General features: G+C 39.0%; 3 protein-coding genes across 4 annotated transcripts; 2 read left to right on the plus strand and 1 right to left on the minus strand.

Moving 5' to 3' along the window:
• Window positions 1–227: 227 nt before the first annotated feature.
• LOC128382506 (threonine synthase-like 1) lies at window positions 228–4,104 on the minus strand. Its single transcript, XM_053342497.1, has 3 exons — window positions 4,003–4,104; window positions 2,412–3,820; window positions 228–1,162 (listed from the first exon to the last, which is right to left on the minus strand). Exons 2-3 carry the CDS (start codon window positions 3,783–3,785, stop codon window positions 359–361), a joined length of 2,178 nt encoding a protein of 725 aa, XP_053198472.1. The 5' UTR covers window positions 3,786–3,820; window positions 4,003–4,104; the 3' UTR covers window positions 228–358.
• Window positions 4,105–4,900: 796 nt separating this feature from the next.
• enkur (enkurin, TRPC channel interacting protein) lies at window positions 4,901–6,521 on the plus strand. 2 transcript variants are annotated; one of them, XM_053342556.1, is made up of 5 exons: window positions 4,901–4,980; window positions 5,205–5,382; window positions 5,446–5,649; window positions 5,834–5,980; window positions 6,348–6,521. In XM_053342556.1, exons 1-5 carry the CDS (start codon window positions 4,901–4,903, stop codon window positions 6,519–6,521), a joined length of 783 nt encoding a protein of 260 aa, XP_053198531.1. The 2 variants fall into 2 exon arrangements, with proteins under 2 accessions (XP_053198531.1, XP_053198532.1); XM_053342557.1 differs by having other exon boundaries at window positions 5,205–5,350; window positions 5,426–5,649.
• A 962-nt stretch (window positions 6,522–7,483) lies between these two features.
• Window positions 7,484–17,220, plus strand: prtfdc1a (phosphoribosyl transferase domain containing 1a). Its single transcript, XM_053342414.1, has 9 exons — window positions 7,484–7,516; window positions 8,161–8,267; window positions 8,359–8,542; window positions 10,777–10,842; window positions 13,190–13,207; window positions 13,879–13,961; window positions 14,355–14,401; window positions 14,975–15,051; window positions 17,173–17,220. Exons 1-9 carry the CDS (start codon window positions 7,484–7,486, stop codon window positions 17,218–17,220), a joined length of 663 nt encoding a protein of 220 aa, XP_053198389.1.
• Window positions 17,221–17,445: the final 225 nt, after the last annotated feature.

A 17,445-nucleotide genomic window follows, 5' to 3' on the forward strand; every position in this document is an offset into this window, starting at 1 on the left:
AGTGTAATCAGACTTAATGTGTTGTTCACCACCGCCCCCGCCCCACCCCCCAACCCTAAAGGCTCAGCTTGGCAGAATCAGTTTGGCCTTTAAATCTAAGTACATAATGACCAGGACTGTCTATAATGGGCACTTTTAATTCATTTTTATTTCATCTATTCTTTTTCTGTTTGAATTTATTGCACTTTTTGTGTTTTTTGTGCAAGATTTAACATTTTTCCTCCTGTAATTTTATAACATTTTCTTTAAAAAAGTGTAATACATATGATACACGATATGTACAGGACATAAAAAGAGTAATATTACTATTTGTAAATTATTCATTCTGACCTAAATTCATGATGAAGCTAAAGTAGCCCTACATAACTTTCAAAAAGGAGTCCTGTATCATGTTCTCCACTTCTTCTACCAGCACACCATAATCTGCCTGACAAACAGTGTGTCCCTTCCTGCCATTCTCCTCCAGGCATGCCATCATGTCTCTGTGCATTTCTGGTCTGGATGTAGTTGATCCCAGCTTCTTCAGCTGCTCCACAGGATCCTCTGGAATATTTTGGATTTGTAACGCTTTGAACACAGCGGGAGCAAATTTCCCGTAGTGAGCAGTGGAACAAAGCACCACGGGGCACGAGCCGTCCTGCAGCCTATCAGCCACAACTTTAGCCACGGCGGTGTGTGTGTCCATGACGTAGCCTGTCCGTGTGTGAACGCTCTGGATGGCGGCCAAGCAGTCGTCTTCAGAGCACCAGCCAGCCTGCACTTCCTGCTGTATCTTGCCAAGAAGAGGCTCAGGAACCTGAAAGTGCTGCTGTTTGTCTAAGCATGTGAACAGGTCCTTAACAAGATGGCTGTCTCCGCCTGAGACATGGTAGATAAACCTCTCAAGGTTGGAGGATTTCAGGATATCTATAGCCGGGGAGTGGGAGAGCATCAGAGGTCGTCCCCGGAGATCGTACTCGCCTGTGCTGATAAAGTCTGTGATGATGCGGTTGTGGTTGGACGCGCAGATGACTTTTCTTATCGGGATGCCCATTTGCTTGGCGTACACAGCTGACATGGCGTTGCCAAAGTTACCAGTGGGGATGCAAACATCAATGGGCTCCCCGAACGTGATAACACCATCTCTGCACAGGTTGAGATAGGCGGAGGAATGGTAAACCACCTGCAAGATGAAAAGGAAGATGACAAAAACTGTGACAGCTAAAAGTATTCTGTTGTGTCACAAAAACATTTAGAGCATAACTGTACTGATAAACTGTATTTTTCTGTGCAACTGAGAAAACGTCTTCTAGTAGAAAATATCTGACATAACAGATGAACACTTGTCACTTCTCTTGAAAACACTAGAATAAAGCATAGCGCCCTAAGTTGACATTCAAGTTAATTGGTCGCTTGATAAAAGCGGAAACAAAAATGTCCATATTAAATCACAGTGACTGAGACAATTATAGGATATTAAACACACTTTGCTTTTGCTCGTCATTTAGTCTATCAATGCAAAAAAATGGCAACTTTTAGAAATGACTTAAACAGTGTGCCAGCAGACTCTGGGAATGCTTAATGATCACAGAACACATTACACATAAATTACACATGAAGAGTTTTGACCTGCTAGAGGATGACACTTTGGACTCTGAGAAGTCGTAATGGGAAGTTTTCTCTGTTGTCTGACATTTTTTCAGCAGAAATAATCAATTATAAAAATGATAGGTACACTTTTTTTTTTCTTTTATCTCTGCTAACCTGTATTTTCTATACATTACTTAATGTGCCATCTTTTATTTTATTCAGGATATGAGAGTTAATTATGTCTGGATTCATGTTACATTTGTTTGCAGAGCTTTTCTGTCACAATATTGTAAAGTTTCGTGACTATGTATAACATGTTTTCAATTAAAAAAACTGGTTAAGTGAGGTTTAAAAATGAAAACATATATTCTTAGGAACAAAGAAAACTGCATTGGACATAAATTCAATTATCTCAACTGCTCTGCAGTTTTTTTTGCATAGTTCTTGAAGGAATAACAGAATGAGTCATAGGCCTGAAACTATTATTGGAGTCATTTTTCATGAAAAATATATTAAAATATTCACTGCATTTACTGTTTTTCCATTTTTTTCACAGGTTTTGGACTGTTGCTTGGCTATAAGAAGATGATCTTGCTATGCATATTTTACAATGGTCTTACAAATCTACTTTTGAAAATGTATAGATTTTTTAAAAAAATCTTGGAAAAAAATCTGTTTTAACAATAGGTGTTTTTCACAGGAAGAAAGTTTGACATCTCACAATAGGAAAAGCACATGTGTAAATAGGGCCATTGTTAATGCCATTAATGTTATTAGTGTCTGTGCCTTTCCTGCTATTTGAGTCTTTTTTCTTGCAGACTAACTCAGTGATCATCACCCACCTGTGGTAACAAACGTGCCCAGTTGATGGAGTTGGCGGTGCTGAGGACCGTGCCGTACTCCACAGCGAGGTACCCAGTCAGCCCGGATTCTCCAAACATCCTCTTGATGCTTCTCTGACAGAAGTCAAAGTCTGACAGGACACTGACAGCCCGGGCATTACCGTCTTTGTAGCTCGTCATCTGGAGCTTCTGAATGTCACTCACTCCTTCCTCTGGGAAAAAGACCAGCACCCCGGTCCTTTGTCTGTCAGTGCTGCTGAGCCTGCTGAAGCCACTCAGCACTGCGCTTCCAGTGTCTCCGGACGTGGCTACTAAGATGAGGTAGTTGCACAATGATGGGAGGCAGTAAGTAAAGAGCTGGGGCATCAGCTGCAAAGCGAGGTCCTTAAATGAGGCGGTGGGGCCATGAAAAAGCTCCAGAACATACTGATTGTGCATCAGGTGTTTTACAGGTGCGATGGCCTCACTGGAAAAATTAGACCCATATGCCTTAAATACCATCTGTCTTAGATCCACAGCAGAGACATGTAATGGGTGAATGCACTTTTCAAGCAAAACTAACGCTCGCTCTGGGTATGACATGTCAGCTAGTCGCAGCCATTCACGAGCATCCATCTTTGGGAAGCCATTTTTGGGTACATAGAGGCCTCCATCTGTGGCCAGACCCTCAACCACCACATCACTGAAGTATGTTTTCTGGTTGGATGATCCTTGGCTGTCACTCCTAGTTGACACATACGTTTCTCCAGCATGGTTCTGATATCTCTCCACAGCTTTCAGCACCTTCTCCGCCACCTCCTCCACTGTGTCACCTGTTCCACACAACACCCGCACATCGAGCCATTTCTCATAGAAATGTTTCCTGTATTGCAAAATGTCCTTCATGGATACCCCTGCCTCTTGGCCCACTATCCTGTTCACCTTCATCCTGGCGAGTCTCTGTATGATGTCCTCACTGTGCACGTCCAAGTAAACAATCAGCCCAGTCTGTTTGAGGTGCTGCATCGCCTCAGCATGAAGAGGGTTCGAGCCTGTCAGGGAAACAACACACCCAGAGGCAGAGAAATTACACAGGGCTTGTCCTTCTTCCTCCAGGAAACGCTCTCCACCAATCGCAGCCAGCTTGGCAGCAACTGGCATCTTCCATGTTGTCTCCAAAACGTCGTCATCAACGTCAATGACAGGCAGTCCCAGTTTGTGGGCCACTATCCTTCCAACTGTGGTCTTCCCTGCTCCTGGAGGACCCATGAGCAGGATGTTCCTGTCCCCCAGCAGGGAGGCTTTGGTGGACAGCCATGATTTTGAGTTTGGAAATGGTCTCAGGTAGCATCTGACAGCTCTTAGTGCAAACTGACTTGCATTCAGTAAACCCATTTAGAGGTGAAATGACAGCAAATCAACTTATTTGCCTGTGAAGAAGAAAATACTATTTAAGAGGACATTTGAAATGCAGCAGCACTTTTAATTAATGTACATTATTCATAGTTTCTACCTCGGGTTTTGTTTACAGTGCCTACAGTATGTGCACGTGTCTTTCGTAATACTTTTAAACATACACGATACCTTTAACGTAATGTTAATTTACACTCACGTGAAATGGAGGCTTTCTGTATCTCAACCCCCTTTTAATAAATGATTAAATAAAGTCTGTGGAAACAACGTGGTTTCTGTAAAACGTGAAAGCAGCAGTCAGCTGTAAATACTCTGCAGGAGGATCACACTGAAGTCTACAAACAACTACGGATCGCCTGGTGGGACAAAACTGATGAATCTGTCCTTGGGAAGTCGAAAGCGTACCACACATAATTGTATGAAATTGTTCCTTTTGTAATATTTTTATAAAGATAACAAGACACTTAAAAATTCAACTCTATTGTTACTGAACGTTAGACATCAAGTTTTAGGGGGTTTTAATCGCAAAAAAATGTTATGTCGAGTGACCTTAAGTTGCGTTCAAGAACTCGTCGAAATAACAAAATGTAGTGCTCCAAGTTTGAATGCATGACTCAAATATTTTTAAAAACGGTTAGATGAACAAATGCAGAGTATGGTAATCAGGTCTGAAGTAATTAACAACATACATCATTTTAAACATTAGTTTTCGGTAGCAGCTGAAAAATCAAACGTAGCAGTTTGAATGAATTAAGAATAAATGTACTCTTAATTAGATCAATAAAATGGGTTGTATACACAGGAAAATTGAGACGAATAATTGAAAACAAAACAGCTCATCATGACTTTCTATACTCGGGGAGTTCGGATATCGTAAGAAGGTGGAATCTTATCGAAGACCTCTATTTTACGACTGTAATGGAATGCAACATTTGCTCCCGCGGTCGCCTAGCAACTAGCCGGCAGCGTGTTGTCAAACAAATCGCACTGAATCTCCAGCTAATGTTAGCTCGGTCAAGTTAGCTCTTTTACTGGCTGAACTCAGTGATTGTGCCTTTTCTGAACATTTCCTCCGGCTCCTGCTGAAGTTATTCAACATGTCTGAAGTGCTTTATCCACAGGAAAGTGTCTACAATCTCATACCAAAGGAGAGGGTTCAAACTCAAAAACCTCAAAGGTAGTTCTCGAGCAGTAGGCTACAGCAAAAAAAACCCAAAACATTATAATGGTCAAATTTGATGTAAAGTTTTACATTTTGACAGCTGCAGTGGATCTTTAGCTAATATCTGGCCTTATAAACTGTACAGTAGCTAACTTTGTGTGTGATGGAAGCATTGGATTTGGCATTTAAAAGATATAAGTTACTGTATTATTGTTTGATCTAATGTCTTGTTTCTAAAGGTATATGTCCAAGTTCAGGCCATCAGTTGTTCTTGAGAAAAAGTTAACCAAGGAAGCGATGAAGACAATGGGACCACCAAAAGTTGAGGTACCCTCCCCGGAAAAATACCTCAAGAAGCATTCAAAAGAGCCCAAACTACCCGAAAGTGAGTTCTCCAACAGACTATTTTATCAATATGTGTTTGATAATTATTATTCACCTTTATATCTGTCTTTTTTAGAGAAACAGTGTCCGAAAGAGGTTTGTAAAACCTGCTCTATGAAGAAACCAGCCGTCCCTGCGAGGACAGACAACCCACCTATGGGCATTTATACCAAGAGAGACTTTATAAAGACGAGTACAGCGATGCCAATGAAACCACAGCCTACCTGTGTAGACACCAACAAAGGGCACAAGGAGCGCCTCGAAAATTCAGGACTTGTCCCCAAGTACATCAAGAAAAGGGTGAAAAAAACATTTTGAGAAACAAAAATACAGCTGCAGCAGTCAATATATAGAAAATATATGATTTTATTAAGACACAGCCTTGGAGACTACAAAAATATGAATCATATGCACAAATCTAAAATAAATTTGGAGCCTAACTTCATGATTGTATAAGTCCATTGTTTCCTGTTACTCCCTGCAGGATTATGGAGAAGTACCCGACTACCTGCTGCAGCGCAATGCAGAAGAGCAAAGGGCTAAGGAGGAGTATGACAGGTTTGTGAAAGAACAGACTGATCAGGGAGCCATGAAACACCTGTCTGATGAGGAGCGACACGCCATCCTGGAGGTACTTGAATACACGACTGCACAGTGACGATTCATTCCCTAAAATAGCAAGGAGTCATACAGACATCTGGAAATGACTGGGAGAGCACAGGAGATGGATTAGATGATTTCTGACTGTGTCAAGTTTTCAGGAAAATACTCAGACAGAAAATGTTAGAAGTAGAAGACCACATTAAGCAGATTTAAGTTTCAAGTTTATTTTATTTATATAGCACTTTAAAAAGCAAACATTGCATCAAAGTGCCTCACAAAGACAGATTTTACATTTAACAACACTTTTTAGTTTTTATTACATTATCAAGCTGACTTTATTGTGATATTTCTTTCCCATTGGTTGGGGTTTTTCCCTCTCTGGATTCACTATCCAGCGCCTGAAGTCCAACTGGGATAAGCTGCACCATGAGTACCAGGGCCTCTCGCTGGTCACAGACACCCTGTCGAAGAAGGCGCACAAGGAGCGGCTTGAGGTGGCAATGAAGCAGCTGGAGAATGACATCAACCTCTTTGAAAGATTCAAGACCGTCTACCTCAGCAATAACTAGGACACTTGGTCAGATGTACTGTACTGTGGCCTTACTCCATAAACCACATGGGCTTGCATGAAATAAAAATGTGTATGATCTGCTTTATGATCAGTGAAAAGTCTAAACTTCAGCTAGTGCATTGTTCATTCATTGCAAATCAGAAATGTGACCTGACTGTGGTGATATATCAAACAATGCAGGTTACCAAAATCATTCAAAATCATCTTCATGGGACAAGTGGGGTAAAAAATGTTTCCACTGCTTTATGTTAGCTGTAAATATTTAAAATAACTAAAATTCGAAGGTAAATTCTCAAAGGATAATGACCAATTATTATTCCTTCTTGCTTGGTTTTAAGCTTTCTTCTTTATAAATGGATAATGTCAAAACTGTTCTTGGCCTTCAAAATTAGTTATATTCTGACTGAATAAAATTTACCACATAGAAACTACATCAAACATTTGTTGCTACTTTTTGTTCATTTCGCTCCGTTCTCCTGCAGTGGCCTGTGATGCGGCCACGAGCCAGCATAGCATCACATGAAGCTGATTATCCCCGTAATTCTCCGCGGCTGAAACAACGCTGTCTATTTATGCAAATGACTGAAGCATGATCTCACAAGCCATGTGGCTGGCTTCTCCTTACACTTTTGACTTTGTTTTTTCCCCCCATTTGTTTTGTGAATGGTCGCTGAGAAGGACGGCAACAAAACGGTAAGTTAATGCTTTGGTAATAACTGATTTGAAATGTTAATGCACACACAGAATGTAAGGTTAAGATTTTAATGACGTTCCCCTGAGTTACATGGGATACTGCTTCAACTGAATCAAATTCTCTCCTTCTTGTCCTTCCTGCCCTTCTCTTGTAGTACAAGTATCCAATATATACAATATGTTATTTCTGTGTCTTTCCCCTAAGAGTCACTGCTATTTGTATCTTATCTTGAACCTTCAACCCAGACAAGACTGTTGACTGATGAGATGGAGAATTCAGGGAAGAAAAGAGGAATTGTGGTACGTTGTAACACAAAGCCTGTTGTATCAAACTATGTAGAGCTTCACTCAGAAATGTCAGTCACGTCTTTATATTGTGACGCAGTCAAACATTAGTAGAAAATGATTGTTTTTCACATTTGTGCAGCTATTACAGCTGTTGTCTGCTGTTTTCTGAATCCCTAAGTCACTATTTGCAACTTTTTAAAGAACCTTGAAGTAATTCTCAACCTAGAAAAATATATACAGTAATTGGGTCAAAGTCAATAATTGTAGTAACTAATAGATTTAGGTTATACAGTTTCAAGACATTTGGAATTTAAGGACCAACTTTGGGTTCCTCTCACATCAAACTTGATCCTTATTTCTCTGACAAATAAACTATAAATGACCTAATCTGTAGCATTTGTTTGGCTGAATCTGATGTTTAGCTTTGACTTTAAACTGTATTTTTGACTACAGAGCAGTACAGGGACAACTGAAGCAACTATTTGAATTCTCTAACCATTATCTATTGCTGTGCCTATCCTCATAATCAATAATAGTGCTGTCATACAATGATTAATACATTTTAAAAGTTAACAGAGGAGTGACAGAAGGCTACAGCTTGTATAAACTGTGTATCTTGAACACTTCAATGTCTAACAGTGTGTTGTGTTTCCTAGATAAAAGATGACTGGCCAGGTTACAGTCTTGACCTGTTCACCTACCCCGAACACTACCACGAAGACATAGAGAGTGTTTACATTCCACATGGGGTAATAATGAACAGGTAGAAAACACAGCCAGCACACATGCACAGAGAGAGAGACTGTTTTTTCATAATTTTCTGATCATTTGCAATGACGTGATTTGTCTCACAGGACAGAGCGGCTGTCCCGTTACATCATGGAAGACTTCGGAGACAGCCACATCATGGTGCTTTGCGTTCTGAAGGGAGGCTACAAGTTCTGCTCAGACCTGGTGGAGTTTATCAAGGTTCTTGGCCGCAACTCTAACAAGTACCTTGAAACGCGGGTGGAGTTCATCCGTCTGAAGAGTTACCTGGTAGGTGAACTGTGCTGTGAACTACAACATTATACTAAATAAAGCAGTCTTTGTGATGTAATGCTTCTTATTATTCAGAGGTTTTTGCAGATCAGGTATTAAGATCTGCCAATGTAACAGATTTATTTCCCCCACATTTGCATACTGCTGAAACTGTTAATAAGTCAGTTGGCAGAAAACTGTCACTTAAGCAAAAGTGGTACCAGCTGGAGCTGGAAAATAAAATAAAAATAATAATTTAAAAAATTTTTTAGATGACTAAATAAATCAGAAATCTAGAAAGTAATTTTTTCAATGATTCAACGATTGTCAATGCTCCAGTTTGGGCATCTTAAATGCTGCTTTGTTCCATTTTATTTATTTATATTTAATATATTTTGGTTTTGAGCTGTTGGTCGGACAAACAAATCAATATGAGGACATTTCATAGAGTAAATTGATTAAAAAAACATAATACAAATAAATAATAAAAAATAATATTCAACAGATTCTTGATAACAGTCCTCAAATGCATCTCTACATTCATGCACCAAAGACAGTTTCCCATTTTTAACAGCCTTTGTTTTAACTCGGCCCTCGGAATTGTCTCTGCGTCTCCTCGGCCACTAGATGTCACTGTTGCATATGTTTCATAAGGAAAGGGAACATTCAGGCAGGACATGTCAAGGACAGCTGATTTTGGAGAGACTGCAGAGCTCAGGACATGATACCAGATAAATAAATACCACACTGCTAATTGAAACCTCTGTGCTGTGCCAAGACAAGCAGATCTACAGAATATCTATACCATATCATGCACATGGAATGCATAAAGTGAAGAATTAACCTTGGGAATAATATACATGAATGTTTACAATGATATCACTTTGCAATTGTCACCACTCACTTATCATACTGGGGTGTATTTTGGCACTGTAAAAAAATCTAATTTATATTTCTCTGTATGTGGTCACATTCCTTTGCTCCCTTTACAGCACAAGAGAGGATTCACTGTCTTTATTTACAGAACCGGCTTCCTCGGAGGTTCAAGTAGCTACAAGAGAAGCCTTAATTTAATTAAAGATCGTTTTTTTTTGTGGTTGACCCAGGCAGTAGGATCATCATTACTGATAAATGTGGTCAACGTGCCTGGCTTGTACGCACATTTTACTACCTTAAGTCTTGTTTTTTTTGGCATTTGAATGAACTCAGGATTGTTTTTGATGTCAACAAACAACATGGCAGTACTCCTCTTGAGGACGGTGTCTAAGCGATGACGCTGTTAGTCAATCTCACAAGTCATGGTGGAGTCATGTGATCTGCCCCCAGGGCTGAGTTTTTGTCCATGTCACTACTCCTGTTATCCAAGTGATAAGCAACTTCAAAGCAGTCATCCTTCAGCGCTGAATGCTGTGCTGAGTGCCCATCTCTGTTTATGTAAAATCTAATATTACATTGTTACATTTATACTTACTGTAAAATAAGTCTCCCCCGGTGGGTTTGGTTTTGCATTAGTGCTATTCTGTTTTAAATATCTTACAGTAAAGCCAAATTATTGAGGAAGTTACAGTGTTACACATGTCTTTAACAAACATGTTTTGCTCTGAAGGGGACCTAACATGATCTTGTGATTTCCTGTCATTTATATACTATGTTATAATGTCAGATGTTAAACATGATCAAAGTTAACATGAGGTGAACATATGTGAAAATTCTGCCTTCTGCCTACTTTGAACACTCTGTTTGTAAAGTTACCACAATTTCCCCATCAAACTGATGTTAAATTGTTCATCTTTGTTGTTAAGGTTGTTCACATCGTCCACTTGCATATTTCAGATCAGATTCTGGATCAAACATGTATGGATGCATTTGATTAGAAAAAGAAGTGAAATACCAATACTACATACTATTTACATAGCCTCTGGATTTGGCGTAAGTCTGCCAAGGGCTCATCAGAAGGGGGTTCTTCAAGAGACAGGCTGAACTGAGGGGCTTCATAAAGAGCCACTATATGACAAATAAATAGTTTTTTTAAAATCTAAATCATGCAAATATATCCCAGTAGAGCCCTGGAATAAACATTTAACCTGAAAATGTGCATAATACGTCCCCTTTAACTATCTGACTGAGCTTTTATTGTAATTTCTGGTATCAAACAAATACATCTTGATTTTGTCTCTCTTGAGCTACATCATTTTTATTGATAAAAGAAGCTAAATATTAATAATCTTTCCATATTGTCTTCTTCTCCCCAGAATGACCAGTCAACAGAAGACCTGCACATCATAGGAAGCAGTGATCTGTCTTTTCTGCGTGGAAAGGTGTGCGTAAATTATACTTAATGTAGGATATCATGTGGTCAAGGGGTAGTGCTCATTGTCAGGGATACTATTTAGATTTTTATTTTTTTAATGGAAACTACCTTGGCCTCAAGAGGGAGCTGTCAGTCAAACTGTCAGGAGGTGACCACTTGTATAAAGGTGAACAGCAGAGTTAGAATAAAGTAGAAACTACAGTATGGATTTACACAAGTAAGTTTTTCCCAAACAGGGACCAGATAAATAGTTTTTTGGTCCCAGTTTGAAGCGTTCTCTTCACAGCTGCTGTCTTCATGCACACCTCATGATAAGTGTCACCTTGTTAAAGTCTGGCCATGAATCTTCATATACATTTCAGGCAAACGAATATTCCCACAAGGCAGATTAACTGACTATTCATCCCCCCCAAGCTCTGCTGGGGGAGGATGGAGGAGTCAGTAGAGGATGCATGCTGTTGAATCATGAGGAATAATCCCTCCCTTAACTACATTATTCTTTGAGATAGACATAAGACAGAAACTCTAGGTCCTCACAAGTGTTCGAGACAGTAAGTCCGATGTTGAAATCCAGTATATGAATAGCTGAGCTGTCAGAATGTTCACCGAGCTGAGATGCATTTTCACTGTGGGCAAAAAGGTCAAAAGGAATAAAAACAGAGAGGCTGACAGGCACCTTGCACAGAGAGCATGAATCACTCTACTTTGTCTGCATTAATAAGGTCAACGTTTGTTTTTTTACAATCCTTCACCTTGATGAAAATATGAAATGAAAACCTCCCATGAAGTCTCTCGTAGTTTCAAAAAAACAAATTAACAGTCATCAGTCTTTGCAGGCCTTATACAAAAATGTTTGAATCTTAGCTCCAGGTAGGTTATGAATGTAGTACTGTATACAGTGCCACATTCATAATCTCCTTTAAAATCTATAATAATGCTAACAAAATGACAGCAGAGTAAAAGTGAAGTGACATGAGCAGACTCTCTTGTTTTTGTGAGTTGAATACTAGCCAGCAGCATTAAACAGCACCGTTAGAGGTTCCTACTGTAATTCCTACTCACTGTGTCTGTCTGTGAAGTTGTAGCACTCGGATTTCTTTATCCATGTAGTGTTATTATAGTAATCTGAGTAGTTGAGTTCAAGTTTAGCTCGGTCGTAAATGGAAAATGGTGTCTGAAATACCGATGAGTGGATTATTGGAGCATGGATGAAATACCTTTTTTCGTTTCTAAGAGTTCTTAAGGCAACGAATGAGGTTCATAGCATCACTTTATGTCCACAAAGAAATTAAACTTGAACATGTAATCTCCTAAATAGATTTTTGATTGGCATAATATACTACAACTGAAGCAATCAGTCGATTAATCGATTAGTTAATCAACAGATGATTCATTTCCAACTATTTTGAAAATCAATTCATTGTTTTGACTCTTTTATTTTTAAAGAAAAAAAATGCAAAAATTGCTCCCAGTTTATTAAATGTGAATATTTTTTTTAGTCTTTCATGATAGTAAACTCATAATCTTTGGGTTGTGGGCTGTTGGTCGGGGAAAAAACAAGACATTTTAGGTAACTCTATAATATACATCTACAGTATGACATTGTAAAAAGTATTTTAACTGATTAAATATCCTAATAAGTATCCTATAAAGTAAACAAGAACATAACACCATGATGAAATCTTCAACAATGTCTACAGCACAAAACACCAAAGTAGTCATTGATTTTAATTAACTGAGTCTTAATTAATTAAGTCTTTTCTGCAGCAATAATTCAAAACTCCTGGGAGAACTAAACAAATAAAATAATTGCTTGTTGTTTTTACTTGGCTGAACATTATGTTTATAGTTTGGAGCATGCAGCAAAACAGGTTCGTTACGTTTTGGGTTTTCATGCTCTTTACGTGTCCCCGTCTCCCTTTCTTTGAGTTTTATGTAACAGTGTTCAGGTGTAGACTGAGAGAACATTGGCCAGGCGCCTGCATTCTCTCCGATCACTCTCCCCAAACCATAGATACTCTTCGCTGGTCTCACAAAGAGCCCCATACACCCAGCCAAGGGAACAAGGAGTCACTTGAAACCGTGCAGCAGTGAAAGTGTGCAGCGCCCCGGACACTCAGAAGTGACTTTTTTGCTCACTGTAGACACAGATGTTCATTGCTGGGAAGAACAGAATGAGTTCTGTGTTTTTGTTAAGGCGCTGATGATACTGCCAACATTGTTGCCATAGATACCCTCTCTAAGAAATGTAAATTTCACAAAAACAACCCAGCCCTTTATTTTCAATTTGCTGGAAATTCAAAGGTGATGTTTTACTAACTTGTTTCTGTCTTTTTTTTTCACATGTTACCAAGTGTGTGCTCATTGTTGAGGTGAGTGTCTGGAACAATCAATCTCACTGACTTGCTGTGTGTGTTTATTTTTTCCATCAGTATTAATTCTATGTAGGATTTCCTCAAAATGACCACCTTGTTTGATGCCTTTATCGTGTTTTGTTTGCACCCTTCTTTCGGTGTCTTGTTGATTTAGGAGCCATAGTGCTTGTAAGAGCCACATCTCTTGTGCTTTTTGCTTCACAAAGGGACAAAAAGAACAAAGTGCTTTCTCTTTGAGATCATGTTTCAGTTGTAAAAGTCGGAGACACACCAGCACGATATCACAAGAGCTGTTTACCCCAAGAAGTACAAACTACGGAAGTATTTGTAAGGCTACACCCATCAGGGGTAATCTAACAATATACTACATATAGGTTTGAATAGCTGCCAATCAGCTCTGTGAGGAACTCAGATTCATATTTGACTGGTCAATGTCATGTCAAAAAGTTATGTGTGTGCAGAATATCCACTCTACTTGTATATAAAAATGTAACATGTTCAGTTTAAGGAAGATGTGTGATTGTAAAATTAGAAAAAAAAGGTCTTTTATCCCATCATTTGTAGATCAGACTGTCACTTTTCTCCTCTTTCAAAGCAATCTGCACTCCACTGTCCCACATCCCTCCCTCCTCATCTCTGCCTTTTCCTTTGCTCTTCCCTTCCCTAAGGCCATAGTTGACACAGGAAAGACCATGAACGCCCTACTGAAGCATGTGGAGACCTTTGAACCCAAGATGGTCAAGGTCGCAGGGTGAGCCAGTTTTTCAGTCATCATCTGTGTTTTCCTCACCAGGGGAAATGCCAAGTGTGTGACAAACGCACAAAAAAAAGAAGATATCACTTATCCACATATCCACAGTCCCTATCTCGTGTCCATGGGCTGTTCCTATGCGCTCCAAGATGACAGAGACACGATAAACATCTGTCGAAAGTTTACTTCCTTCTGTGTGTGTAATGCTATTCAAGTGTGAGCATTTCTGTACCCTTTTACGGATTGCTACGATTGTTAAGATGTATATTAGAGTTAAGATCTTCAAATTAAAATGTATGACAGAAAAAAAGAATAGTTAACACTTTTTAAATACTGTATGTGTACCAGCTTTTGTATTTTGGAAAATAACTCTTTATCTGATCTGTGTTTCAGTCTACTGGTGAAAAGGGTTCCTAACATGGCTGAAAATCTAACAGACTGTAAGTACACCCTTTTTTTTAATGCCATTCATTTGAGAGAATGGGCACCATTATCTTTCATTGTACTGTAACCACCATATCTGTTACAGTGTAGCATGTATGCTTTTCTGAAAATGATAATAATCATGTAAAAAATTATTAGTCCCTCTAATATGGCAAATCATATTAGTAAAAATATCTCATTTATCTATTTTCTATCAGGATTTTTCAACCGTAGCATCAATAGAAATAGTTTCATGTCCATTCATTACTGACTTACTGCAGATTACATTGATCTAAAAGCTGCTGTATAACCTTGAAGTGAAAGTGTTGCAGACGGCTTAATTAAGGTCGTCTTTTGAAGAGTAGAATCTCTGACCTGCTGATCAATGATGGATGACAGAAAATCTATATTTCTGACCTTGTACAAAGCACTGACAAACATGTAGAGGAAAAAGATGTGTCTATATACTCTTCTGCTTAAATTATTTACAAGTTACGCATACATACATATTATGCAACCCCAAATCAGCTTCTGAATTGATTTTACACATATTATGTCACTCTTTAACACAGCAGTTTCTTCTCTGATAGATGTTGGATTTGAAATCCCCAACCGCTTTGTTGTTGGTTATGCCTTGGACTACAATGAATACTTCCGTGACCTGAATGTAAGTCCCGAGTCACCATTGCACACCACATGACCTTTTGAAGAGCTAAGAGAAAGGGATGAAAGACATAGGGGTTTTGGGGGGGTAGGGCGGGGAGTAAACACAGTAAATCAAAGAGATGCACTCCTCTCTCTGAAACCTAAACTCACCCTACAGGTATCCTCCCTGCCTGAGGAGACTTTACATGTAGGCAAAGCAGCTCACATCACTTAAATTGATGCAGGTGGTTTCTGGGCATGTTTAAAGGGATACATGTGTGTAGTGTTGACAGGAATTTAAAGCATCATGATCAACTAATCTGACATAGTGGCCATTTTAAAAGTAGTAGTCTGGTGTCAGCATGGGTGCCACTACTTTGGACTGACTCACTTTTTCACTTTTTACCAATTTTATTATTTCATGCTAGTTGTGTGGCTCTAGGGAGGACAATGCCAGTCTGTCCAGCCCTTTCATGAACACTAAAATAACTCAACTCTCTGAAATACTGTGTTAGCATCATTTATGTGGCACTGTGTTGGTTCATCTCCTATCTGTCAATCTGTCAAAGGTCCTTCTCTGTAATGCTTGGAAATGCCTCCTCCTCTTTTGCGCTTCTCTTTTGTGGGGTCCCACAGGGGTCTATTTTGGGTCCTATTTTATTCACTATTTATATGCTACCCTGGGGGCAAATCATGCATAGGCATGGCTTTGATTCCTATTGCTACACGGATGACGCATAGTCAAATGTCCTGTTAAAGTCTGGTAAAGCCTGGTGGAGATTTATAACGAGTTTCAGCTCATTGTTTAGCTGTCTGGCTGCAACTTTACTGTTTTGGCTCTTATAGGCAGCTAAATTCAGACAAAAAGCTCTAAGAAAAAAAAAACACACACACTGTAAAGTATCTGCTCTGCACCAAACAGCAAATGAACATTATAAGTGTCAGCTGGGGTAACATAGTGGAACATTTAGATATTTCCCTCAGCAGTTAGTAGAGAGCAAAAACAGACATTCACAATCACTATTGTATGGTCCAGGAGAACATTTTATAGAATATGATGAATACAACAACATGTTTTAATGCTGACCTTTGACATTGTTTAATAAACACAGGTCAAAATTGTACATTTGCATATATAAAAATGTGTATCAGCTCCACAAAGATTTTTAAAAAGCATTTTATTTCCATGTTTGTATACTGTGGGTCAAGTCTGGCTAAAAGAAATGTGTAGCTATAGGGTGTTTTTACAGCTCTTAAATGTAAAAATTGGTCAAATTTGACCCTGAACAGTATGTTAAGAGTTTAAAAGGTGATGACATGTCAGTGTTGGGTCCACAGTTTGCTTACTCTGCCCCCAAGTGGAACATTATAGGCTACATGCTACATCAGCATGCTAACAATGTTACTGTAAAGGTATTTTACTCAAAGCACTGCTGTTCTTAAGTACAGTATAGCCTCAAAGAGTCATTTTTAGTCTTGTTACATTTTTATATCATACAAAAAAAGGGGAGGGTGGGGGGGGGGGAATCACAGTCCTTTTGCATCTGAAAAACATCTGACTGACTAATTGGTGCTTTAAAATGACTTTACTTCACAGTTTATTTCAGTCAGTCAATCTAACTCTGAAATTAGTGAGCGCAAACCTACGTGAACTTTGTCATTTTTATATCTGTAACGATGTGGCCTCAAATTTACCTCTGACTCATGTGAAACACTAAGCCTAGCATAACCATAGCTTTGTGTGTGTGTGTGTGTGTGTGTGTGTGTGTGTGTGTGTGTGTGTGTGTGTATTCATGTGGGTGTGTATGCTGCATTTACTGTACTTTATGATAGTGGGTGTCTCTTGAGCAGGTTTGAGGGGGGTTGGTATTCATTACTAAAGTTTGAAGGAGGGTGACCTGTGGAATGTCGGGGTTAGGATCTCATTATTGGGCAGAGTTAAAGCTTCCCTCTCTTATCTGTCCTTATCCTACAGAAGAAATATGAGTTGAACCCCTGGGAAGCTCAAAGTTAGATTAATGAATGTGTCATAACTTTGTAGATTACCTTCCCTGCTTTTAAATGTTTGCTAGCTTAATCTTGTTGCATTGCATATGGCATATTGAGGTTAATTTCTCTCTCTCTCACCTCTCCTCCTTTTCAGCATATCTGTGTCATCAGCAAGAGTGGGAAGACGAAGTACAAGGTTTGAGGAGACTTAAAACCACAAGTTATGCACGGTTTTACATTAGCAGCACAAAACTGTCTTTCAGCTATGTCCAGCTTAAAATAAATGAAGCTTTTTTTGTTTTCTGCACGCAAATGCTTTGAAATGTATTGTCCATCCCTCTAACAGTCACTTTAAATTACACAAAAAAAAGTCCATTTGCATTTCTATCTGTCATTTGTAATATATGTTTGAAAATGTGACTGCTTT

Source organism: Scomber japonicus, chromosome 21, assembly GCF_027409825.1.
Source record: "Scomber japonicus isolate fScoJap1 chromosome 21, fScoJap1.pri, whole genome shotgun sequence".
Lineage (NCBI taxonomy): Eukaryota > Metazoa > Chordata > Actinopteri > Scombriformes > Scombridae > Scomber > Scomber japonicus.

What these genes read in the sequence shown, in the direction of transcription:
- LOC128382506 (XM_053342497.1), bottom strand. Translation starts at nt 3,785, where the DNA reads ATGGGTTTACTGAATGCAAGTCAGTTTGCACTAAGAGCTGTCAGATGC. An exon ending in GGGCACGTTTGTTACCACAG is followed by an intron (nt 1,163 to 2,411) that starts GTGGGTGATGAT and finishes TTCATCTTGCAG; the next exon opens with GTGGTTTACCATTCCTCCGC.
- enkur (XM_053342556.1), top strand. Translation starts at nt 4,901, where the DNA reads ATGTCTGAAGTGCTTTATCCACAGGAAAGTGTCTACAATCTCATACCA. An exon ending in CCAAGTACATCAAGAAAAGG is followed by an intron (nt 5,650 to 5,833) that starts GTGAAAAAAACA and finishes TACTCCCTGCAG; the next exon opens with GATTATGGAGAAGTACCCGA. An exon ending in AGCGACACGCCATCCTGGAG is followed by an intron (nt 5,981 to 6,347) that starts GTACTTGAATAC and finishes TTCACTATCCAG; the next exon opens with CGCCTGAAGTCCAACTGGGA.
- prtfdc1a (XM_053342414.1), top strand. Translation starts at nt 7,484, where the DNA reads ATGGAGAATTCAGGGAAGAAAAGAGGAATTGTG. An exon ending in GGAAGAAAAGAGGAATTGTG is followed by an intron (nt 7,517 to 8,160) that starts GTACGTTGTAAC and finishes TGTGTTTCCTAG; the next exon opens with ATAAAAGATGACTGGCCAGG. An exon ending in AATACTTCCGTGACCTGAAT is followed by an intron (nt 15,052 to 17,172) that starts GTAAGTCCCGAG and finishes CCTCCTTTTCAG; the next exon opens with CATATCTGTGTCATCAGCAA.